The 25,444-nt window shown below is 41.1% G+C and overlaps 1 protein-coding gene across 2 annotated transcripts in view; it reads right to left on the bottom strand.

The window, feature by feature from the left end:
* LOC127625232 (cytospin-A-like) overlaps window positions 1-24,849 on the bottom strand; it is a 35,387-nt gene extending 10,538 nt beyond the window's left edge. Inside the window, exons 1-11 of one of the 2 annotated variants that reach the window (XM_052100390.1) lie at window positions 24,692-24,849; window positions 17,515-17,695; window positions 17,036-17,180; window positions 14,975-16,659; window positions 14,203-14,410; window positions 11,910-11,983; window positions 11,477-11,712; window positions 11,189-11,352; window positions 2,776-2,891; window positions 1,934-2,012; window positions 1,555-1,641 (exon numbers count right to left, since the gene is read on the bottom strand). In XM_052100390.1, the coding sequence (XP_051956350.1) occupies window positions 1,555-1,641; window positions 1,934-2,012; window positions 2,776-2,891; window positions 11,189-11,352; window positions 11,477-11,712; window positions 11,910-11,983; window positions 14,203-14,410; window positions 14,975-16,659; window positions 17,036-17,180; window positions 17,515-17,658 (2,938 nt within the window). In that variant the 5' untranslated portion in view covers window positions 17,659-17,695; window positions 24,692-24,849. The remainder of the gene's footprint in view (window positions 1-1,554; window positions 1,642-1,933; window positions 2,013-2,775; window positions 2,892-11,188; window positions 11,353-11,476; window positions 11,713-11,909; window positions 11,984-14,202; window positions 14,411-14,974; window positions 16,660-17,035; window positions 17,181-17,514; window positions 17,696-24,691) is intronic. The other variant, XM_052100391.1, reaches the window with a different exon arrangement.
* Window positions 24,850-25,444: the final 595 nt, after the last annotated feature.

Below are 25,444 nucleotides of genomic sequence, written 5' to 3'. Positions count from 1 at the left end.
GCTCATGGTGAGAAACAGCTTTAAAAGGGATGAAGTTTAAGGCCACAACTCCTCAGAGAGAGTTTACCATGCTAACAGCACACTTAAGTACAACATGCTAAAATTGTCTTGAGAAGTTGCTTCTCTAAATGTATCCAACTAAAAATCTTAAAAGATTTGATACATTTAGAGAAGCTTGTTTTACGCCAAAGTGTACATCATTTTTACGCATTACGGAATGCTCCGCGCACAGTATGTGTGGCGCAAATTGCATAATCAACACAGTCGACCGCCTTGACCGAGCACCGCCTAGATTTTCTTGACTTGTGCACGTGTTCCTCGGCTGTACATGTGATGGCCATTTGACTGTTAAAAAAAAAAAAGTGTCACAAAGCAGTTGTAGTGCATATGCATTCCTATTCATTCAGCGTCCAAGAAGAATAATCGACCAGGCCTGATGTGATCCGGAACATGCAAAAATGAAGTATACCAGGGCCTTTAAGGTGCATTCAGTAACTTTTTACTCATGTCATCTGGGACTTACAGTGACACCTAGTGGTGTGGAGGCAGCATCATTCAAAATCAATAGTTTTCAGTTACAGATGTCATTGTAGAAATTCACTATTCACAATCAGCCATGATTAGTTTAATCCAAAAGTGCCCAATAACAATCCGGTTACTGAGATTAAGTGAGTAGTATTCAGCTGGTCATGTGATTCTATAATGGCAGCCCCCATGAGGGTGCTCCTGCCCCATGTAGAATAAAACAGCTTTTATAAAATTACTGATTTGACTAGAGTCCTCATCTCATGTGAGTGATCATGATAAAGATGTTTAAAAATTACAATTCATTTCTTTAGGACTAAATCTTTTTTAATGAGCAAAACATTACTGAGTACACCTTGAAAGATAAAACAAAATTTGAAAAATGCTTATAAACTAGTCGATCTCATTAATTTGACCAATTGGTTGCTGGCCAACTAGTTGACTATCCGGACCCGTCCTTAATCAAGCACAATATTTCCCACCCATTAGCTGCATTTCAGCAGTTTTGCTGTTGGAAATATTTTTCCCATTAATTTTTTCCAAAGGGATTTCATGAAGTACTAGTTAATACCATTTTAAGCCATGAACCCAACCGACCTGCTCTGAGATTAATCATGCCATTCCAAAAAAGCAAAAAGTAACAAGTCAAGACTGTACTTTATGTCTATAATGATGGCATGAACTACAATCCAATGCAGCATTGCGAATGAAATCTAATTAAAAGCAATGAAAAAATATAAAACGACTGATATTAAGTTGATGATTGTAAGTTTGGAAACAATATTTTTTACATTTTATTGCAAAAATGCTAATAAACAAGATTTTCTAAAAAACATTTGTTGACATTATGGCTTCAACAGAAGCATACACCATCAATTAAACCTCAGAGCTCACGGTAGGTCTGGCTTTTTTTTAATTATCATTAAAAATATTTTTGTACTTGTAATGTTTATGGATTTTCACTTCTGGAATTGTTGCACTCTAAAGAATTTCTTGTAGTTTCAGCCTCCAACATGTGTCCAAACATACCTGATATAGACTTGGACGAGTCTTTGTTTGGCACCCTCTGGAGGCCACAGCCAGAGCGCGTCACAGATGAGGTTCGGAGGAGGTGGTCTGTTATTGGATTACATGCAATAACACACACAAAAATGACACAGAATAAGAGGCATTATGCAGCATGACTAAGCTTGAGCTCTTTAAAACTAAATAGACCTGCTTCCTTCTCAAAGCCTGGCACACAATCTTTAATGGTCATTAACTGCAAATGTTAAGACTGGGGGAAACGGTACAACACGATTAAACATAACCTTTAACTTTGAGTTCGGCTCTGAATAACTAGATATAACCGTTGTCAGGAAAGAGTGAAAGATCAAGAGAAATGATAAATTCAGTGTGACTAACCCACCTGGTACACTCAGGTCTGTGTAGCTCGGACTCTTGTCCAGCATTGAGGAAAGAGGTTTGGGTGAGTTGATGGTGTGTCTCTGAAAAACATGAATGAAAGGGATGCAAAGGATATTAAGCACACGGCACTCAAATTTAATAACTTTAAAAGTCACAGTTAGAAGCTTGGGTCGTGAAAGGTTTAGTGTGTAATTTCTATGCCACTAGTGCCAACAGCCAGAATTGCCTAAAAATAATGGCGGTTTCCCAAACACTCCTTTACATTATTTGAAGAGACTTTCCTGAAATTCTCTACATAAATTCCAAAATAAATTACACACAATCATAGCTCAGATGTGATTATTAAAACCACTGTGTGTGGCTGATAAGTTGTTACAAAGGAACGATGACAGTTGGCCAATGAATTACACTTCAATTAAACAAAATGTAATTTAGTGGACAACCATTGCAACTATTACATTTATTACATAACAATGGCTAATCTCAAACTGCAAACCGCAACTCTTGAGCCAATGACAACCAGTTATATATCTAACATTCTCAAGACTGTGAAATTCATATGCCACAAAGTCTCGGCACCTGACATACTTTTGCACTCAAAGTACATCAAATTGACAAAAAAGGATGTTTAGCATGCACACTAGGACTGGAGTTCTAATGGGACAGATGGGTGTTAGTTACAAAGTCCCCATAGAGAAGAATGCAGACATCTGCTAAAGTGATCAGAGATCCATCCTAATGCATCTATCAAAAACAGACCTGTCTATCCAACTGCATAACCTCCACTAATGAGATTTACTTTTAATTAGGCCCAGTTCATTCATCCATCCTGGTGGTTTATACCTGCATGGGAGAGACCGCAGCAGCTGGAGGGGTTTTGATAGGGCTGGGACTCAGTGGGGTTCTAGAGATAGTGGCCGCTGCAGTAACAGGAGCAACTGGACTGTCTGGAACAGGTCCTGTTCATGGACAGAGAGACAAACAGACATACATACAGTATTGAGACTACAAATAGAAAAGAATACAATATAGGTATATATGTATTAGGATGCCAATATCAGAGTTATAGCTGATTACTTATCAAAATCAGAATGACATTTATTGTAGATTATGCTTACACACACACACACACACACACACACACACACACACACACACACACGAATTTGTCTTGACAACAGAAGATGCAGTGCACAAAGAAATATGACAAATAATAATAGAAATGTATAAATAAAAAAATAATTCATAGATCTCCCTTTGTGGGGTTGTAACTCACAACCTTATGGTTACCAGCCCATATCTTTAATCGTTAGATGAAAATATTATAAATAAGAGCAGTTTCAGTTTCACGAAACCTGTCAAAAATATGTCCCGGTAATATTTCAACCCAAAATCAAAAGGAAAGAAATAAGATTTTATATTTTACATAACGAAAATAAAGCCCATTTTGGGGACAATCAAGATTTTTTGCATTGTTACATTATTTCAACATTATTGTAATACATTTACCCCTGATTATCAAAACATAAATACAATACAATAAAATCTCATTCTGATAAATAACATTTAGGGCTGATGATTTACAGTAATACGTTAATTTTGTGAAATGAATTATATTAAAATTACACGTTAACACAATTTATGAAGTTATGCTGCATTCCAATCAACTTGGAAAGTCGGAATTTCTAACTTCCTACAAGGAAAGTGCAATGGAACGCCACTTGAAGTTGTACTTTGAACGAGGAAACTTGTGAGGAAATCTTCAACTCCGATTTCGCAGAGATGCAGGTGCGTGACATCACACAAATATATCAGCATTAAGGAAGATTTACAAAGTTAATAATAAACATTAATGGGTCATCCCTTGGGCCCACCACCCATTGGAGGAACCGCAGGAGTCGGGTGCGCTGTCATATGGGCGGCAGTGAAGGCCGTGGGCCACGGCGGACCAGACCCGGGCAGCAAAGGCTTGCTCTGGGGACGTGGATTGTCACCTCACTGGGGGGGGAAGGAGCCGGAACTAGTGAGGGAGGTGGAGCGTTACCAGTTGGATCTGGTGGGGCTTACATCGACGCACAGTTTTGGCTCTGGATCCGTACTCCTGGATAGGGGATGGACTCTATTCTTCTCTGGAGTTTCCCAGGGTGTGAGGCGACGGGCGGGTGTGGGGATACTCACGAGTCCCCGGCTGAGCGCCACTACGTTGGAGTTTACCCCGGTGGACGAGAGGGTCGCCTCCCTACGCCTACGGGTTGTGGGGGGGGAAATTCTGACCGTTGTCTGTGCATATGCACCGAACAGCAGTTCAGAGTATTCGGCCTTCTTGGAGACCCTGAATGGAGTCCTGAATAGGGCCCCAGTAGGGGACTCCATAGTGATGCTGGGTGACTTCAACGCACACGTGGGAAATGACAGGGACACCTGGAAAGGCGTGATTGGGAGGAACGGCCTCCCTGATCTGAACTCAAGTGGATGTTTGTTATTAGACTTCTGTGCTAGTCACGGATTATCTATAACAAACACCATGTTCGAACATAAGGATGCTCATAAGTGTACGTGGTACCAGAGCACCCTAGGCCGAAGGTCGATGATCGATTTTGTAATCGTGTTGTCGGATCTGAGGCCATATGTTTTGGACACTCGGGTAAAGAGAGGGGCAGAGCTGTCAACCGATCACCATCTGGTGGTGAGTTGGGTCAGGGGTGGGGAAAGACTCTGGACAGACCTGGGAAGCCCAAGCTGAATAGTGCTGGGTGAACTGGGAACGCTTGGAGGAGGTCCCCGTCCATGAGATCTTCAACACACACCACCGGCGGAGCTTTTCAGGCATCCCTGCGGAGGTTGGGGACATTGAACCGGAGTGGGCAATGTTCAAAGCTTCCATTGCCGAAGCCGCGGTGGAAAGCTGCGGCCTCAAGGTTTTAGGTGCCGCAAGGGGTGGTAACCCTCGAACACCGTGGTGGACACTGGTGGTCAGGGAAGCCGTCCGACTGAAGAAAGAGGCCTTCCAGGATTTGTTGTCCCGGAGGTCTCCGGAGGCAGTTGCAAGGTACCGACAGGCCCGAAGGGCTGCGGCCTTGGCCGTGAGGGAGGCAAAGCAGTGGGTGTGGAAAAAGTTTGGAGAAGCCATGGAGAAGGACTTTCGGTCCGCACCAAATTGCTTCTGGAAAACCGTCCGCCACCTTAGGAGGGGGAAACGGGGAACCATTCAAGCTGTATACAGCAAAGATGGGACGCTGTTGACCTCAACTGAGGAGGTTATTGGGCGGTGGAAGGAACACTTTGAAGAACTCCTAAATCCCAACACGCCCTTTATGGTAGAGGCAGAGCCGGAGGATGATGGGGGATCATATTCTATTTCCCTGGGGGAGGTCACTGAGGTAGTCAAACAACTCCGCAGTGGCAAAGCCCCGGGGATTGATGAGATCCAACCAGAAATGCTGAAAGCTTTGGATGTGGAGGGGTGTCATGGATGACACGCCTCTTCAACATTAGCGTGGAAATCTGGGACAGTGCCTTACGGAGTGGCAGAACGGGTGGTGGTTCCCCTCTTCAAAAGGGGGATCAGAGAGTGTGTGCCAACTACAGGGGTATCACACTTCTCAGCCTCCCTGGTAAAGTTTACTCCAAGGTGCTGGAGAGGAGGGTTCGGCCGATTGTGGAACCTCGGATTGAAGAGGAACAATGCGGTTTTCGGTCCTGGCCGTGGAACGACGGACCAGATCTTTACTCGCAAGGATCCTGGAGGGGCCTGGGAGTATGCCCATCCGGTCTACATGTGTTTTGTGGATCTGGAGAAGGCGTATGACCGGGTCCCCCGGGAGATACTGTGGGAGGTGCTGCGGGAGTACGGGGTGGGGGGATCCCTTCTTAGGGCGATCCAATCCCTGTTGTCCAAAGCGAGAGCTGTGTCCGGGTCCTCGGCACGAAGTCGAGTTCATTCCATGTGGGGGTTGGTCTCAGCCAAGGCTGCGCTTTGTCACCAATCCTGTTTGTGATATTCATGGACAGGATATCGAGGCGTAGTCGGGGTGGGGAAGGTGTGCGGTTCAGTGGGCTGGGGATCTCATCGCTGCTTTTTGCAGATGATGTTGTCTTCATGTCATCATCGGCCCGTGACCTTCAGCTCTCACTGTATCGCTTGGCAGTCGAGTGTGAAGCAGCTGGGATGAGGATTAGCACCTCTAAATCTGAGGCCATGGTTCTTAGCAGGAAACCGATGGAGTGCGTACTCCAGGTAGGGAATGAGGTTTTGCCCCAAGTGAAGGAGTTCAAGTACCTCGGGGTCTTGTTCACGAGTGAGGGGACAATGGAGCGGGAGGTTGGCCGGAGAATCGGGGCAGCGGGGCGGTTATTGCACTCGCTCTATTGCACCGTTGTCACGAAAAGAGAGCTGAGCCGAAAGGCAAAGCTCTCGATCTACCGGTCAATTTTTGTTCCTACCCTCACCTATGGTCATGAAGGTTGGGTCATGACCCGAAAGAACTAGGTCGCAAGTACAAGCGGCCGAAATGGGCTTCCTCAGAAGGGTGGCGGGCTTCTCCCTTAGAGATAGGGTGAGGAGCTCAGTCATCCGTGAGGAGCTCGGAGTAGAGCCGCTGCTCCTTTGCGTTGAAAGGAGTCAGTTGAGGTGGTTTGGGCATCTGGTAAGGATGCCCCTGGCTGCCTCCCTAGGGAGGTGTTTCAGGCACGTCCAGCTGGGAGGAGGCCTCGGGAAGACCCAGGACTAGGTGGAGAGATTACATCTCCACACTGGCCTGGGAACGCCTCGGGGTCCCCCAGTCAGAGTTGGTTAATGTGGCTCGGGATAGGGAAGTTTGGGGCCCCCTGCTGGAGCAGCTGCCCCCGCGACCCGACTTCGGATAAGCGGTTGAAGATGGATGGATGGATGGATAATAAACATGAACTTTTATTAAATAATATTCATCCATGAGTCAAAGTTCCAACATTACATGATACTAAAGCTTGTTTAACAAACTTTTGCTGAAACAGGTGTACAAAACATGGTAAATTACTGTATACTCCTCTTGATAATCGTCCACCTGTAGCACAAATGCTTGCTTCGCAGCATTGTTTATCAATTGGGTTGCTAGGAGATGTCGTGACAATCCCCTGCTAAGCTAATGAAACCATTGCAGATCGGTTTACATGTCATCTTCCAAGTATCTGGCAATGGAATGCCTTTATGGTCAGAGATCAGAGATATCAAGCTGGAATATACCACATCCCAATTTTAATGAATGCAGCATTAATATTGCCCCGACACGTATGTAGATAACCTATAAAAGTTTTAGGAGCCTCATCAGCAGGGGGCAGTAAGCATACCTCAATAAACCACACAGGCAGCATCTGATAGAGAGCCAGTCACAGAAACCTATCAAACTCCTTGCACAGGATGAACACATTCTTGTTAGCTGGATTAAGCACAACAGAATGCAGGGGTCTGGTGACACAATTTTAAAAGTTTCAACTACTTATAATTTCACATAGCGTCTTAAAAACGTGGTGTTTGACGACACTGAAAACCAGTAAGATGCTTTAAATTTAGAAAACAGGACGGAATAATAAACTCACTTGAAAATTAATTGATGTGGACTGTGGGACAATATTACAATATGGAAACAAAACAAACAATATACTTCTAAAGCCACTGTTTGTGTGGTGTAATCTATTCTTTAATCATCTGCATCAACAATCCAATACGAATACTAATATTTAAATTATTATATTAAAGTCTATATATTATAATTGTAAGTACTTGAATTATTATGCATTATTTATTATATTAAATTATCTTTATTTTGTGGCCTTAGCAAATATTGATTATATGAGATCAATTCAATAAATTAATTTTCATATCATTTAACTAATTTGATTAAAAAAAAAATTAAATCGACTGAACTTAAAATTTAAAAAGTAAAATATTTCTACATTATATTACTATTTTTTGCACTGCCTTGAATTTTTGCTAAACACACACACACACACGACGCGACGCATGCACGACACGACGCTATACGCACGACGCTACGCACTTACGACGCACTATATATATATATACAGTGAGGAAAATAAGTATTTGAACACCCTGCTATTTTGCAAGTTCTCCCACTTAGAAATCATGGAGGGTCTGAAATTGTCATCGTAGGTGCATGTCCACTGTGAGAGACATAATCTAAAAAAAAATCCAGAAATCACAATGTATGATTTTTTAACTATTTATTTGTATGATACAGCTGCAAATAAGTATTTGAACACCTGAGAAAATCAATGTTAATATTTGGTACAGTAGCCTTTGTTTGCAATTAAGCGTTTCCTGTAGTTTTTCACCAGGTTTGCACACACTGCAGGAGGGATTTTGGCCCACTCCTCCACACAGATCTTCTCTAGATCAGTCAGGTTTCTGGGCTGTCGCTGAGAAACACGGAGTTTGAGCTCCCTCCAAAGATTCTCTATTGGGTTTAGGTCTGGAGACTGGCTAGGCCACGCCAGAACCTTGATATGCTTCTTACAGAGCCACTCCTTGGTTATCCTGGCTGTGTGCTTCGGTCATTGTCATGTTGGAAGCCCCAGCCTCGACCCATCTTCAATGCTCTAACTGAGGGAAGGAGGTTGTTCCCCAAAATCTCGCAATACATGGCCCCGGTCATCCTCTCCTTAATACAGTGCAGTCAGCCCTGTCCCATGTGCAGAAAAAACACCCCCAAAGCATGATGCTACCACCCCCATGCTTCACAGTAGGGATGGTGTTCTTGGGATGGTACTCATCATTCTTCTTCCTCCAAACACGGTTAGTGGAATTATGACCAAAAGGTCTCATCTGACCACATGACTTTCTCCCATGACTCCTCTGGATCATCCAAATGGTCATTGGCAAACTTAAGACGGGCCTTGACATGTGCTGGTTTAAGCAGGGGAATCTTCCGTGCCATGCATGATTTCAAACCGTGGCGTCTTAGTGTATTACCAACAGTAACCTTGGAAGCGGTGGTCCCAGCTCTTTTCAGGTCATTGACCAGCTCCTCCCGTGTAGTTCTGGGCTGATTTTTCACCTTTCTTAGGATCATTGAGACCCCACGAGGTGAGATCTTGCATGGAGCCCCAGTCCGAGGGAGATTGACAGTCATGTTTAGCTTCTTCCATTTTCTAATGATTGCTCCAACAGTGGACCTTTTTTCACCAAGCTGCTTGGCGATTTCCCTGTAGCCCTTTCCAGCCTTGTGGAGGTGTACAATTTTGTCTCTAGTGTCTTTGGACAGCTCTTTGGTCTTGGCCATGTTAGTAGTTGGATTCTTACTGATTGTATGGGGTGGACAGGTGTCTTTATGCAGCTAACGACCTCAAACAGGTGCATCTAATTTAGGATAATAAATGGAGTGGAGGTGGACATTTTAAAGGCAGACTAACAGGTCTTTGAGGGTCAGAATTCTAGCTGATAGACAGGTGTTCAAATACTTATTTGCAGCTGTATCATACAAATAAATAGTTAAAGAATCATACATTGTGATTTCTGGATTTTTTTTTAGATTATGTCTCTCACAGTGGACATGCACCTACGATGACAATTTCAGACCCCTCCATGATTTCTAAGTGGGAGAACTTGCAAAATAGCAAGGTGTTCAAATACTTATTTTCCTCACTGTATATATATATATATATATATATATATATATATATATATACACGTCCCTTTTTCAGGACACTGTATTTTAAAGAATTTTGTAAAAATCCAAATAACTTTATAGATCTTTATTTTAAAGGGTTTAAACAATGTTTTCCATGCTTGTTCAATGAACCATAAACAATTAATGAACATGCACCTGTGGAACGGTCATTAAGACACTAACAGTTACAGACGGTAGGCAATTAAGGTCACAGTTATAAAACCTTAGGACACTAAAGAGACCTTTCTACTGACTCTGAAAAACACAAAAGAAAGATGCCCATGGTCCCTGCTCATCTGCGTGAACATGCCTTAGGCATGCTGCATGGAGGCATAAGGGCTGCAGATGTGGCCAGGGCAATAAATTGCAATGTCTATACTGTGAGATGCCTAAAACAGCACTACAAGGAGACAGGAATCAGCTGATCATCCTCGCAGTGGCAGACCACGTGTAACAACACCTGCACAGGATCGGTACATCTGAACATCACACCTGTGGAACAGCAACAGGATGGCAACAACAATTACCCGAATTAAACCAGGAACACAAAATCACTCCATCAGTGCTCAGACTGTCCGCAATAGACTGAGGGGCTGGACTGAGGGCTTATAGGCCTGTTCGAAGGCAGGTCCTTACCAGACATCACCGGCAAAAACGTTGCCTATGGGCACAAACCCACCTTCGCTGGACCAGACAGGACTGTCAAAAAGTGGTCTTCACTGACGAGTCATGGTTTCGTCTCACCAGGGGTGATGGTCGGACTCATGTTTATCGTTGAAGGAATGAGCGTTACACCGAGGCCTGTACTCTGGAGTGGGATCGATTTGAAGGTGGAGGGTCCGTCATGGTCTGGGGCGGTGTGTCACATCATCATTGGACTGAGCTTGTTGTCATTGCTGGCAATTCCAACACTGTGCATTACAGGGAAGACATCCTCCTCCCTCATGTGGTAACCTTTCTGCAGGCTCATCCTAACTTGACCCTCCAACATGACAATGCCACCAGCCATACTGATCGTTCAGTGCATGATTTCCTGCAAGACAGGTAGGTCAGTGTTCTGCCATGGCCAGCGAAGAGCCCGGATCTCAATCCCATTGAGCACGTCTGGGACCTATTGGATCGGAGGGTGAGGGCTAGGGCCATTCCCCCCAGAAATGTCCGGAAACTTGCAAGTGCCTTGGTGGAAGAGGGGGGTAACATCTCACAGCAAGAACTGGCAAATCTGGTGCAGTCCATGAGGAGGAGTGCACTGCAGCACTTAATGCAGCTGGTGGCCACACCAGATACTGACTGTTACTTTTGATTTGGACCCCCCCTTTGTTCAGGGACACATTATTCATCTTCTGTTAGTCACGTGTCTGTGAAACTTGTTAAATTTATGTCTTAGTTGTTGAATCTTTTTATGTTCATAGAAATATTTGCACATGTTAAGGTTGCTGAAAATAAAAGCTGTTGATAGTGAGAGGACGTTTCTTTTTTTGCTGAGTTATATATATATATATATATATATATAAACACTTTATTAAAGCTATGCAAAAAAAGTTAACCTGGACATGTTTTCGTGACATTCACCCATCAACCAGCATATGTACCTTGCGAGACGTTGTCGAAGCTCTTAATGAGTGTTTTGACAGTGGGCGATTGCTCGGAAGATGTGGAGGAGCATCGGCTTAGACCCATTCCCTGCCTCAGTGCAGCCAGGTCTCTCTCCACGGCATTCATATAATTATACACACGTCCACGCTCCTCTTCCTGCCTGCAGTGTGCACATAGACACATGCATTAATAAACAAATCTCCAACATAGTAAGAACTAGACACACAAATATGCATAGAACCTCTGCATGCAAACATTTGAACATACAAACACAGTTGCACAACCTGTTTATATTCCAGCTCTCAGCACTTTCAGACTGGGCTGTGTAATCTTTTTTCTCGTACTTTCTGTTCTTTAGTTCGTCCAACTCTTTGCTTATTTTTTCGTTTTTCTCTTGAGCTTCCTGTAGACGCTGCTGCAGGTCCCCGATCTCCTCCTGAGCCTCCGCCTTGATGTTGTTGGCTATGATGACAGCTGTTTGCAGATCAGTCTGGAACTGCCGCCACTCAGTCGATTCCTCCTGTGAGTGACAGGTGTCAGTAAAGCATTATGAAAATCACAGAAAAACTACAGGACATTTCATCAGTAAAAGTTGTTAAAAGTTGCTATGTTAGCACTCAGCTCCAAACTATTATTCAGGTAGGATTGCTAGATCAATTAATCCAAACACAAAGATACATAAAGTGAAGAGACAGCAAACGGAGAGGGAAAGTTTACCCGTAATTTTCGGTGAAGCACCTTAATTTCCTTCTCCATGTCATATTTCTGATCATGAAGCTTTTTGATGGAATCTGATGGAAAGCAATGTGTGGAAGAAATCATTATAGATCTATAAACAAAGTCAAAGTGATGAAGTCAAGACAGTGTGTTGTCCACTTCCATTAGTAGCTCAATGATGCCTCTATGTGGACAGAAGCCTGTGATGCAAACAACACTGTAAATCTAGTGAAAACTAAACAAACCAATCACATACATTGGAAAAAACTAACTAAATTACAGAACAATTGTTAATAATTGATCTAAGATAATGCACAAATCAAATCTATATTTCATGAATATTTATATATTTATTAAGTAGTCATGTAATAATGGTGATGAAGTACATCCAGTAAGACATCATCACAAAATAAACCCCTCTTAGGGTGATGATACAAGATCACTTTTTATTGTTTATTTTGCAATACTGACTGTACGTTATATCTTACATGGGGTAAATGGCTATGAGGGAGACAATAACAGAATGCCTCTTTTGTAGCACCAAGAATGAAAGTGTGAAATCAGGAACATAGCTCAAGCGCTTTTCAACACCATAGTAGTTACATCATTTTTTTTAAAAACATGAACTTGTGTGTTAAATTGTATTAAAAGGAGGATATTTGATTTTCAATGCTTTTATAAACATACGTGTCAGGTAAACTTTATATTGTGAACTGCTAATGTTGAGCCTAATAACTTTGTAAAATGTTCAATATTTATTGTCCTGTGGCAATATGTATCAATTTGTATTTTTTTCCTAGGATAATCAAGGGCATTCAGTGGCAATCAAAGCAGGTCAGATATTATAAGACAAAATTTTAAGTTATCTGTAAGTAAAGCATATATATATATATATATATATATATATATATATATATATATATATATATTTATTTATTTATTATACACACACACACTTCCACAAAATTGTTAGAAATGTTGTTTGTTAGTTTAAGACAAAAATTGACTATTGCTCAAAGGTCAATTTGTAGTTTAAGGTTGTGAAGTCGTTTTTTTTTTATGTATTTATTTTTTTTAGTTTAGATATTATTCTTAATTATACCTAATATACTCTATACTAAATAATTTATATATAGTTTAAATCCACGGTTTTCAGACAGGAAGGCACACCTCCCCGGGGGGTGCCTGAGCATGTCAGGTGAGGCGCAGAGATTGATCATAAATGTACCACGTAAAATAAAAATAAATCCATAAATACAATAAAGATTTATTGTGAACATAAATTAAAATTTTGATTGGCTTAATGAACCATAGTGCAGTTTAATAGACCGTAGCTCTATGGCATTATAATACTGTTAAATTTCATGAACGCATGCAAACCGTGCAAGAGCGCATCCATGTACAGGTTGCGTGAGGGAATGCTCTCAATAATGTGCTGTTCAGAGAGAGCTCAAAACGTGTCTCATGCACTTTTTAATGTAATATAAAGCCAGATAGCTCTACCTCTGTTCATTTGTCACCACGTGTCCATTACGAGAGTTATTGATCATCATTGGTGAATTGCTCCAATGCCTGAAATATGATGGATTTTGATAATACCACACTAGAAGAAATGTGTGAAATTTCTGTTTAAGACTTTGAAAACCCCTGGTTTAAAAAAATACTTTCGGTAGTGCAATCACAATCATTACAATTCCAATGTAATATGTATTAATAAAGACGATGATATGACCCTGTATTGCATTTTTACTCTCCAAAGTCTAAAATGTTGATTATAATTAATTTATTGTCAACATAACTAATAAAGAACCATTTTAGATATTAGATATTTCAGAATTTGCCATTTAATTTCGAGGCTCTAAGTGTTTGATTATTTAAAAATATTAACCACATAATATAAGAACACAAAGAAATTATGAGCAATGAAGAGTAATATGTTGCTAAGGCATTAGAAATAAACAAATGTGGCCAGAAGATTGTCTCTCAGTTGCTGAACGTAGCACAACAATGTTGCTGCAGCCTTCTTGCATCTTACATTTATACATTGTTACAATGTGGAGAACACCTAGTGAACAATGATGCGATAGTAAAAATGGAATGTGGCTAAAACATTTTCACAATGTAAATGTGTTTGCTGGGATGCCCGTAGCACAGTGCAGGACGAATTACACACCAGAATGTAATATTTAATAAAGTAAAAGCAATAGTAAAAGTGGTGCTTTTTAAATATACAATGTATGTTATAGAGTTGAGTGACCAGTAGCCATGGAAACCATTTTGTCATGTGACTTACTCTCTAGGTCAGATATGATGAGGTTGTCATGGAGCTTTACAGCACGATGCTGCTCGACCTCATCTTCCAACTCAAAGATGGTCTCCTTCATGTCTGCGATCTCTGTGTCCTTCTCTTCCAGCTCAGAGCACTGCTGCTCCAGAAGCCGTTTCTGATCAGCTACCTGCATCTGGATATCATTACGGAATGCCCGGAACTCACCCTCCAGCTTTAGAACACACAAAGAAACACATCAGGATGGATACACTTTGGAAGATGGAATACTGCTTCTTTGTAAGCAAGAGTAAGGTACAAGAACTTGAAATCATTTCCAACATTATAGTATTCTTTATGCTTAAGTCCTAAGACATGAAAGTGGTGTTCACACTGAACACATTCTTGCATTAAAAAAGCGGTAGACTTTCACTTGTGTAAAACATATGTACATAGACTAGAAATCAAAAATAGCATACAAAAAATACAAGAACACATACTGTGGGAACGACTCCTAAAGGGTCATTCAGACTGAATGCATTCTTGCACAAAAAAAAAAGCTAGACCCAACTAAACAAACGGATCAAAATGCAGGTGTCTCGAGTCTGTCTTAAAAAGGTGCCTTAAAAACATAGTGCACCTGTGCGAGATGCTGAAAAAACAGTGAGACGTGGCGCAATAGTCAAAGACGTCCGTATAGCGCATACAAATTATTTAAAATAATGCCGCAGACGGACACAATATATCCTTAGATAACTTGAGGAAATGTGTATGTACCGACTGTATTTGTCAGGTTCACCTTGCTAATTGCTTCCTGCAACTGTGCAGCTTCACTGCGCGTGTGCCCCAGCTCATCTTGTAGCTGAGCTGCTTTAGCCTCTGCTCGCTCCTTGTCTAATCTCTCGGTGTCCAGCAGGTGCCTTATGTCGCTCTTATCCCCTGCATTGTGAATGGAGAGGAGCTGGGCCACTCTCTGCCTCTCCTGCTCAAGCTGGAATCTGCAGCGGTTTAGCTCCACCTGCTCTCCTTCGGACACCACCCTCAAAGCTTTCATCTCTGCTGTGGTGGCTGCGCACTCCCGGCGCTCCATTTCCACAGCTCTCTCAGCCATATGGACTCTTTCCTTCAATGCTGCCATCAGGCCTTGAGCTTCTGCGTTCTCCTGTTCCGCCATCTTGAGTGCACTGCTGAGCTGTTGCTGGACACCCAAGAGTTGCTCCCTCTCAAAACGCGAATCCTCGTTGAGCTCTGCGTAGTGTCTTTCCAGCTCCACATATCGCAAACTTTTGGCATCTTCGTCATCCTTGTTGTAGGCCACTCTGTGCTCATCAAGCAGACCATGGAAATAGTCCAGCTGTCTTCCATACAGTTCAAGACGCTCGCCTTGCTGACAAAGGGAGTCGACTAGAATGGCACGCTCCTCGCCCAAACGTTCATTCTCTGTAGTCAACTCTTGGGTGATCTGTTGCAGGTCAGCAAGTTCCTGTAGGGTGGCCTGGAGTTCTTCTGCTGTGCTGTGTTGGTTCTCTTCCATCTGGTGGATGCGCTCAGTCAGACAAGCCACCGAAACCTCGCTGGTGTTCCCACTGCTACCCCTGCGCGAATGTTCCCTGCTCGGTGGCCCACCTTCAGATTCAGAAGATGACCCACAACCTGAGGGTGCATCTAGGGCATCATCACTAGATGTGATGGGCTGGTAGACCTCACTGCACTCACTGTCCACTGCATCCGGAGAGCTGACACGTCTTGGTTCTGATAGCAAGTCCTCGGTAGATCCTTGGACAGAGCCTTGGACAGAGCCTTCAGTGGAAGATATCCGAATGCCACCCCCTCTGCTTTCGCAGATACCCCCACTGGTGTTAATATAGCCACCACCTTCAACAGGCTCAGGACTAAAGGAAAGGCAGCACAGGCCTTTGTCAGGGCTGTCAAGTCGGTGCTCAAGTGAAAAACCGAGAGCATTTAGGCGATCCTTTAACATGCAGTTTTCACTCTTCAACATGTTGAGCTCATCTCGAATGCCCTGGTTCTGGTCTTGAAGGAGTAGGAGTGTGGACTCCACATCTGCTGCACTGATAACAGGAGAAACTTCCTTCTCCTGTGGTTGCTTTGTCTCTTCAGACCCTTCTTCTGGATCAAGAGCATCAAGGCCATCAAGAGCTTCCAGACCAAGCTGGGCTCTCATACCCCGGAGTTCAGAGCGCAGGTGCAGGATCTCCAAGTCTTTGCTCTTGGCTAAGCCTTGCAGGTCCTTCACTCTGCCCTCCAGAACTGATTTTTGTCTAATCTGGCTGTCTGAGCGAGATTTACTCATCCGAGACTCAGAGTCGCCTACTGCACGGCATCGAGATTTCTTCTGAGGCATGGCATCGGTGGGTCCAGCTAGCTTTTTAGCAGCACTGGATCTGGAATGTTCTTGCAAATTCTCTCGGGTCATGCCTGGATCCTTGGCTGCAGAGGACGTTCCACGCCTTCCTGATAGACCTACAGGAGAAGTCATTAAATTTAGACATTAACTGAAACCTTTCCATGACACCACAACAGTCATGGGCATTTATATCTAATAATCGATGCAAACCCAAACATCCATTATTCATAATATTCTACAGATCCCCCACACCTACAATATGAATACAGTATTCTCAGATCCATATTTAAATAATTCATATAAATCCTGCAGACTTTCTCTTGTAACATTTCCAGCAGAAGAAATGTGAAATATTGTGCAGATTCCATGAAAGCCAATAGGCAAGGGTTCTTTTAATACCACACATTGTGTAGCATTAAACACAAACAGATCATTTTACTTGCAATATTTTCCGAACCAAGGCAATTAATCACTTTTAATGGTTAACACTACCTAAACTGGTCTTGGCCCTGGTCTCTGTGCTGCTGGTGCTCTGATTAGAGGTTCCTCTCTTGTTTCTGGCTGTAGTGTTACTGTTGCTAATGGATACTCCTCCACTTCCTGAACTCACCGCTGGGAGATCATCGTTGCTTTTTGCCTGGTAAGTATACAAGCACATTAAGTTAATAATCTGCTACAGATAAATCACAACTTATACATATCCCTTAAAAAATGAAACTCTTAGCAGATTCTAGTTGCCATTTTGACATAAACAAAAATATTGGTTAAGTTAAACAGACTGTTTAAGCTGATTTGTAGATTAATCTAAGATAGTTTGCTAGTCTTAGCTGATTTAAGATGGTCTAGCTGGTCAGCCAGCTAAAACCAGTAAACCAGCCAAACCTTGGAGACCGGCTAAGACCAGCAAACCAGCTTAGGCTGGCTTAAAGAGTTTTTTCCAGTTATTGAATAGTTAATAGGCTTAGTGGTACCTTAGATAGTGGGGCTGAACTCAGGGTTTTGTTTGCCATCTTGCCACCTGTGCCCATAATGTTGCTTCCCTCTGATCTGACCGGGGCTTTAGTGCCCGCTGAGGTTCTGGAGCCGGCGGCCGTGGGCTTGGTCGCCTTTTTCATGCTTTGTTCCAAGTTCTTGATACATTTACAGCAAAATCTAAACAGGAGTCAATGACTTGGTTACAGAGAGATATAAGCTGTATATTCTAAACTTAATGGCCAAAACAAAACTTGTTTTTTTGTTTTCACAAGTAAATAACTATTAAACAACAATTTTTAAAGGCCCATTACTCCAGAAAATAACAGTGTAAAAAAGCTTGTGAGTAATATGAAATGCAGTGTAAATAAATTCATAAATACAAATGTTATAAAAAAAAAAAAAATGGTATAATGCCAAAAAGTGTCTGTAGGGAGGGTAGGGTCTAGTGATTATAATTATCTTAAAATCACCATGAAACAATGTTTGCAACACATTTTACTTTATTAACGTAGTCTGAGAGATTTTTTAACAAGAAATGTAGTGTGGAACTCAATTTTATCCATTGGGAAAAGATTGGACAATGAGAAGTGGGATTTACAAACCAGAAAAAAGCCAAATGTTTGGAGGGAGAGTGGTTGAAATATAAGAGGACATAGTGACAACTAAAAAGGAAAGTTTCAGAGGAGGAGGAAGCATTACATTTTAACGAAAGACTACTAAGACAAACTTTTTTTAATAACATGCATGGATGAATTGTGCACAATAAGAACAGGTACGTGTAAAAGTATATATATTTTACCTTTGGGAGGTCTTAAGAAGACCTTTGAATGTCAAAGTGCATACATAATGAGGAAACTTGTAGAAATACTAAAATCAATTAATCCATCTATCATGTACCTGTGCATGCTCAGTTGCCTGGGGAAATCTGACCCTTTTCTTGCCCTTATCCAGACTCTTTGTAAATCTAAACTGGTCCAGACACTTTGATGCCAAACAGATGAGGCATGCCCGCATAGACACCAGCCTATACACCCCTATATTTCCCACAAGCCTTTTAAGTTGATATGTTTGAAAAGGAATTAAAGCAAGGCAGCACCGCACCCAAATGTAGACCACAACTCACCATGGTGGTGAGGTGATATATACTGAAAGAACATTACACTGAAGCTGAAAGATATTATCGTTGTATAAATAAACCTGCTGTTTGAATCAGTAACCACCAATGCCTCAAAACACTAGTGATTTAATCTGAACTAGGGTGTGCAAGAATGGTCAACCAGTCGCTCAACAACTGAGTAGTCGATTAGTGATGTCGACTAGTCATTTTTAAACTATAAAAAATAATTAAAAGGTTTTTCCTTTTTTATTTTAATATTTAAGACAGCATGTTAATATTGGAATTATTGTAAAACAAGTATATCAGTACAAACATTATTTTCATAGGCACCTCACATTATTTGCTGTAGCGCTAAACTGTTAGCATGAGTCACATTACGGAAAACAAGCGCTGCGTGGACAAGTTCCACAAAAATGAGAACTGATGTAGTTCAATGCAATATTTGCAAAATAACGTCAGGATAATGTAAATAATGCTCAGAATGTCAAGGATGTCAGCTCAAAGTCAGAGGTCATCATCTCGTATTGCAAAAGTGAAAAAGGCAAAGCAATAACGGCCATCAAGAGCAGATCAATTGCTTCCTAACAGTCTGGTATATCGAATTCCAAGCCTCCGTTTCACGTGACCTGAAATTTCGGGAAAGTTCAGTCTGCAACACCTGGCCATTAAAGCACCACGCAGCCACTGTCTGTAACCATAGCAACAGCTCCAGTACCAAGTACAAAAGTTTTAACATTTACGCTTGCAAAATCTTACAGTAAACTCTCTTATATTATACAGTTGAAGTCAGAAGTTTACATACACTTAGGTTGAAGTCATTAAACTAATTTAACCACTCCACATATTAGCAGACTATAGTTTTGGCAAGTCTTTTTGGACATCTACTTTGTGCATGCAATGAAGTAATTTTTTCAGCAATTGTTTACAGACAGATTGTTTCACTTTTAATTGACTGTATCACAATTCCAGTGGGTGAGAAGTTTACACACAATAAGTTAACTGTGCCTTAAAGCAGCTTGGAAAATTCCTGAAAATGATGTCAAGCCTTTAGGCAATTATCCAATAAGCTTCTGATAAGCTAATTGGCTAATTTGAGGTGTACCTGTGGATGTATTTTAAGGCCTACTTTCAAAGTCAGTGCCTCTTTGCTTGACATCAGGGGAAAATCAAAAGAAATCAGCCAAGACCTCAGAAAAAACAATTTGTGGACCTCCACAAGTCATCCTTGGGAGCAATTTCCAAATGCCTGAAGGTACCACGTTCATCCATAGAAACAATAGTATTCAAGTATAAACAACATGGGACCACGCAGCCATCATACTGCTCAGGAAGGAGACATATTCCATCTCCGAGAGTGAGATGGGACAGTTGAGGTACTTGTATGTCCTTTATGTAAATATCTGTAATGTAGATTCTGAAGAGCAGTACTAAATAAAAAATGTGTATCTCTTATATTTGTATAAATTATGAAAGGGGAGTGAACATTTATGAGACAAAAGGGAATGCAAACTCATATTCTCAACTGTATTTATACTGTTTATTAATGGGTTATCAGCTATCTTCCTTTTCTCCGGCTTTCTATTTTGTTTCTGAACAGCAATCCAAATCGAGTAATTCTGTGGCAACTAAAAACAGCCATTTGGGTCCTTAATGTTTCAGTTTAGGTGCCAATGGCTCCCCAGGCTCCTTTAGTCTAGAGCCCTATAACTGACCTAAGACGGGGAATGTTTTCTACGATTAAATGTCAGGATTTTGAAAAACTGAGTTTAAATGTATTTGGCTAAGGTGTATGTAAACTTCTGACTTTATTTCTGAGATAATTAGACGCAACTTGCCTAGTTAGGCTAAACATGCAACATGATGAGGTTATGCGACAACTTGTACTACTGTTTGAAATGTTTATTGTTGCATAATGCATACTGTTTCACATTCAAATTTAAAGTATACAACAATATTCAGTGTACACTGCATGATATCAGTAAGTAAGGCGAGTCTTCCATTCCAAACATGGCCCATATCAGATAACAGAAAAACCTCAATGATTACCAATCTGAACTACCACCCCTGGAGTCGTGAGTTCGAATCTAGGGCGTGTTGAATGACTCCAGCCAGGTCTCCTAAGCAACCAAATTGGCCTGGTTGCTAAGGAGGGTAGAGTCACATGGGGTAACATACTCAAGGTCACGATTAGGGGTTCTCGTCTCAATAGGGTGTGTGGTAAGTTGTCCGTGGATCACAGAGAGTAGCATGAACCTCCACATGCTGTGAGCCTCCACGGTGTCATGCACAGCGAGCCACATAATAAGATGCGCAGATTGACTGTCTCAGAAGCGGAGGCAACTGGGACTTGCCCTCCACCACCCGGATTGAGGTGAGTAACTGCGCCACCATGAGGACCTACTAAGTAGTGGGAATTGGGCATTCCAAATTGGGAGAAATGTGGAAAAATTTAGAATTTATTTTTATTACCAATCTTAGCTGTGTGTAGGACACATGTCATTTAGTCTTTGTAAAAACAACAGATTAAATATTTCAGCATAGACAATCAGGAATCATATAATACTTTAGACCACACTCTCAAAAAGAGTCTGACCAATGGGAAACTAGGATAAAAACTATATAATAAGGCTCTAGAAGGGGACATGTTCAAAGCTTTTTTCCATTTAGAAGAGGGGTTTGTTTCTCTTTCAATTGAAGTACCCACTCTTGGACTTCACCAAAATATTGCATGTCTTACTGGGTCTCTTAGGGTTAATGGTCATTCCAGGTGCATAAAGATGCCCCAGTGCACCTGTTCAGACTGTGATTCTCAACAACGATTGTGTTGCACAACAAAAAGTATAACAAAAGCTAAATAAAAAAACTCAAATTTCTATATTGTGCACTCAACTTTAGCCTACGTGCTCAACAGTTTCAAAAATCCAGTTTCGTATTGAAACACGACACTTTGCTTTTGTCTGATGGCCATGTCCACACTCCTACAGTGTGGTTGGTTTGACTGTGGAAGTAACAGTGTCTGATGGGGCTTTAAATATGTGCAATAAGGTGGAAAGTCATTTGGCTCATGTGTAGCACACAGTGAGAAAGCATGCCCAATGCAGCGGATAAGCAAAAATAAATTGGCTGATAAAATGGACCCTGTTAGTGTGTATGCTTCTCCTTGGAAAAACTCTGAATAAATGTGCAATAACAGGCATAGAAGCAAATAATCCTGAGAAATTATCAAAAAAAATCATAAGCATCGTGCTCAAGAGAAACAGATGTTTTGTCAGTGGAGTTCCATGTGGTAAAGATGTTGGTCTGTTACCTCCCCGTCTGAAAGGAAGGTCACAGTGAAGTTTGGCCTGTTTTCCCAACATTAAAAGGAGCAGGGACTCCCTAGACCTCATGGGAAATAATAGGACTATTTTGAAAAACAAACAGCACTCTAAGGGGCTGGTTCTGGAGAGAGTGGAGCCAAGCAGAATAAAACAATATAGGAATCTCTGAAGGCCCACAAAAACAGTGACCATAGTACTCCTGACCTGACAGTCTGTCGCAGCATTTTAGGCAAACAATTCCTTCGCTATTCCAGAGCAAATACACATGCATCTAAATGAAAATTTCTTGTAGATCTGACAAAGCAGCAGCTTGTTAATTGAGCATCAGTCTGAAGGGAGTGGAGGGGCCAGTCCACAGGACATCCCACTAAGTCTACTGGTAGTCGATTCCACCCGACCCTGCTAAAACCAATACCAATCTACAATTTAAAAAAATTAAGATTATTAAAGGGGTCATATAATGGTACATGCACTTTTTCAAGTTGATTGTACTGAAATGTGTGTTGGCTGTGCCTGTACACAACCATCCTATTATGATAAAAATCCATCCAGTGTTTTTGTTTTAATCTCCTTATATATTTTCCCCTGCCCCAAATCGAGCCGTTCGACCGTGTGACGTCACACGGTCGGACGCCCCTCCCAGGATTGTTGATTGACAGCAGTGTTTCAACACAGACCCGCCCTTGCGGGTCTACATGTATCAACATGGTCCGTCATCATTGTTGATACACTGGAGCAGAATGGCGCCTATAAGCGATTGTGGTGTTCTGTTCTTCGGTGTAATAACGAACACAGCAGTCATTTTGATGTTCCTAAATCTGAACCGCTGAAGACGCAGTGGCTGAGTATTGTTATTTATGATGGGAATATTCCCACGAGCAACGTCAATGCGTTTATGTTTGCGCAAATCATTTTTCACCAGACTGCTTTATTAACGAGGGTCAGTATAAAGCTGGTTTTGCTAAGAAGGGGCGGGGTGACCAAAGCTCATTATCATTTAAAGTCATATGCACTGAAACGGCGTGCTGAAAACAGAGCTGTTTTTGAGCAGATAAAATTAGTGTTTTCTTAAAATACTAATGAGAATTTTTAATAAAAGTATATTACAAAGTTTTCATTTAGACCCTAAAGATTCATATTAACGTGTACAAAAATGGCATTATATGACCCCTTTAAAAAAGAGCCAATGAAAGTGAATGGTGACTTAAATCTCCTTTTATGCTCCACAGATGAAAGAAAATCATATGGATTTGAACGACATGAGGGTGAGAAAATAATCAGTTTTAATTTTAAGGTGAACCACCCCTATACGTAGGGTAAAAAGGGGCTGAATTAGACATACATTTTTAAAAACCTACCACCTCACTACCTGTTTGTCACTACGCCATGCAACATTTTCCTGATCCAGGAGATCATTACAAGCAATGTCTAAAGGTTGATTTTGAGGTCATTTGTATTGTATTCATACTTTTTATGTAGCTAATTAAAATCCCTAAAATCATCACATTTTTTTTGAGACCAAATTCTTATTTCAGTATTGTCCAAGGTGATTAAATCAAAAGCTTTTCAATAACTGCCCAATAAGTGAAAGTATAGTAATTGAGAGAAAAGTAATTTGCAATCCATTTACTTGCGTAATCTGACACATTTATGAGTGAAACAGAATATTCAATAAGTGTAAAAAAAAATCAATTAAAACAAGAAGTAGGACAGGGCTTAATTTTATCCATCGTGAATTGAAGATAAACCAGGCAAGCTGAATCTTCGCAGTTACAATGCATGACTAACCAATCATTGCTGAACTGTGTCAAGTGTTGAGTTCAGATTCTGAAAGCAATTAAAATGACAGATTAATCTGCTACAGACCAAGAAAACTATTCCTCAAGTGCCATTTACCCTAAAACAGATCTGTAAAAACAAAAACTGAAAAGTAATGAAGAAAACCCTCAAATACTACATGTACTCCAGTTAAAAGGCAGAAATGCCTCCTTGAACTTAAAAAAAAAATTGAAGCAAAACTTCAAATTTCAAAACTCATGAAATCTACTGCAATCATTCTGGCCAATCTGACATGATCTAATGCAATGGGGGTTCGGCGTTTCCCATACTTTACCCCTAAAGCACTCCACAAAATGCTTTGGATGTCTGGGAACATTGTGTTGACTGGAATGTGCTGCTGCCTGCTAGACCAATTCAAACCAGCTCATCAAAAAGCTATGGAAAACTATGGATCTATTCCAAACAAATGTAAAGGAAATCACTTTCCATTATACTGACGCACTCTGAATTTGTGTGGATTTGTGTAAAGTGAATTGCAAATGACAGTTTTGAGAAACACTCGCATAGAAAAGGAATCAAATGATTATGAAAGATTTAGCAAATTTAGAGCATGTACAACGAGACCTTTTGATGCAAGCTTCTTTATAACTAATGTTAAATATGTATAATTTTAACTATGATAATGGCACAACTACTTCTATGGCCAAACTAACATGTCTATCAAGGCAAAAACGTATCAAAGCAAACTGCAAAAGTGTAACTGATTATACCGAACCCCAAAATCGAGAGATACATTGTTACAATACAGAATCCGTTTCGTAAAAAAAGGTTTGAAACACTCATTGTGAGCCTGTGCCGATATTTACCGACAGTACCGTCCACAATCAAGCCAACGGGGCGCAATTCAGAAGAATAAACAATCAAGGAGAGGACAATAACTTCAAAATGTAATTTTACCTTGCGCTCCTCGGAGAACTTCTTAATGTGTATCTGAATCGACATTAGCTGGCGTATTCATTGCAGAAAAGGAACATCTTTGAATGATTTACTCTTTTTATTTTTAATCTCCGATTGTCCGAGTCCCCAGCAGCTAATGTGATGCTACTGTTTCCCAGTTCCCCTGCCAAACCGAAACCAGTCGCGGTGTGAAGCAGGAAATTCTTAACTCAGTATATGTAGACGTTTTTCAAAATAAAAGTCTTTGCGTACGCGTGACGTGGTGATATTTGGATATATTCTGCTTTTGCTTAAAAGGCTAGTTCACCCCCAAAAAATAAAATTATGTATAATTTGTATGTATAATTTACTTTATTCACCCTTGTGTTGTTCCAAACTCATAGTATTATTTCCTACCGTGGAACACAAAAGGAGATGTTGGGCAGAATGACAGCCTCAATCACAGTTCAATTTCATTGTATGGGAAAAAGATTCAATGAAAGTGAATAGTGACTATGACCCCATTTACACCTGGTATTAAGGTGTATTTCGGGTGGTGGTAGTCAAAAACACATGTGACCACATCGCATATGAGGCGTAAAGGCTAATACGTCCTGCATGCATCCCTGACTGCAGTGAAGCACCAGCCCTCATCTTTCAATTCACCCCTGTGCTAAAACAAGAGATTTAACTTTTTAAAAAACTAAAGAAACACACAAAAAATAAAAACATCCCAAAAGAAAATTTAAAAATGTGAAATGTTATGCTCAAAGT

The sequence above is a fragment of the Xyrauchen texanus genome, chromosome 31 (assembly GCF_025860055.1).
Source record: "Xyrauchen texanus isolate HMW12.3.18 chromosome 31, RBS_HiC_50CHRs, whole genome shotgun sequence".
NCBI classification, from domain to species: domain Eukaryota; kingdom Metazoa; phylum Chordata; class Actinopteri; order Cypriniformes; family Catostomidae; genus Xyrauchen; species Xyrauchen texanus.
Note: the sequence above shows the minus strand (reverse complement) of the source record. Positions and strands in the feature narration are given on the sequence as shown.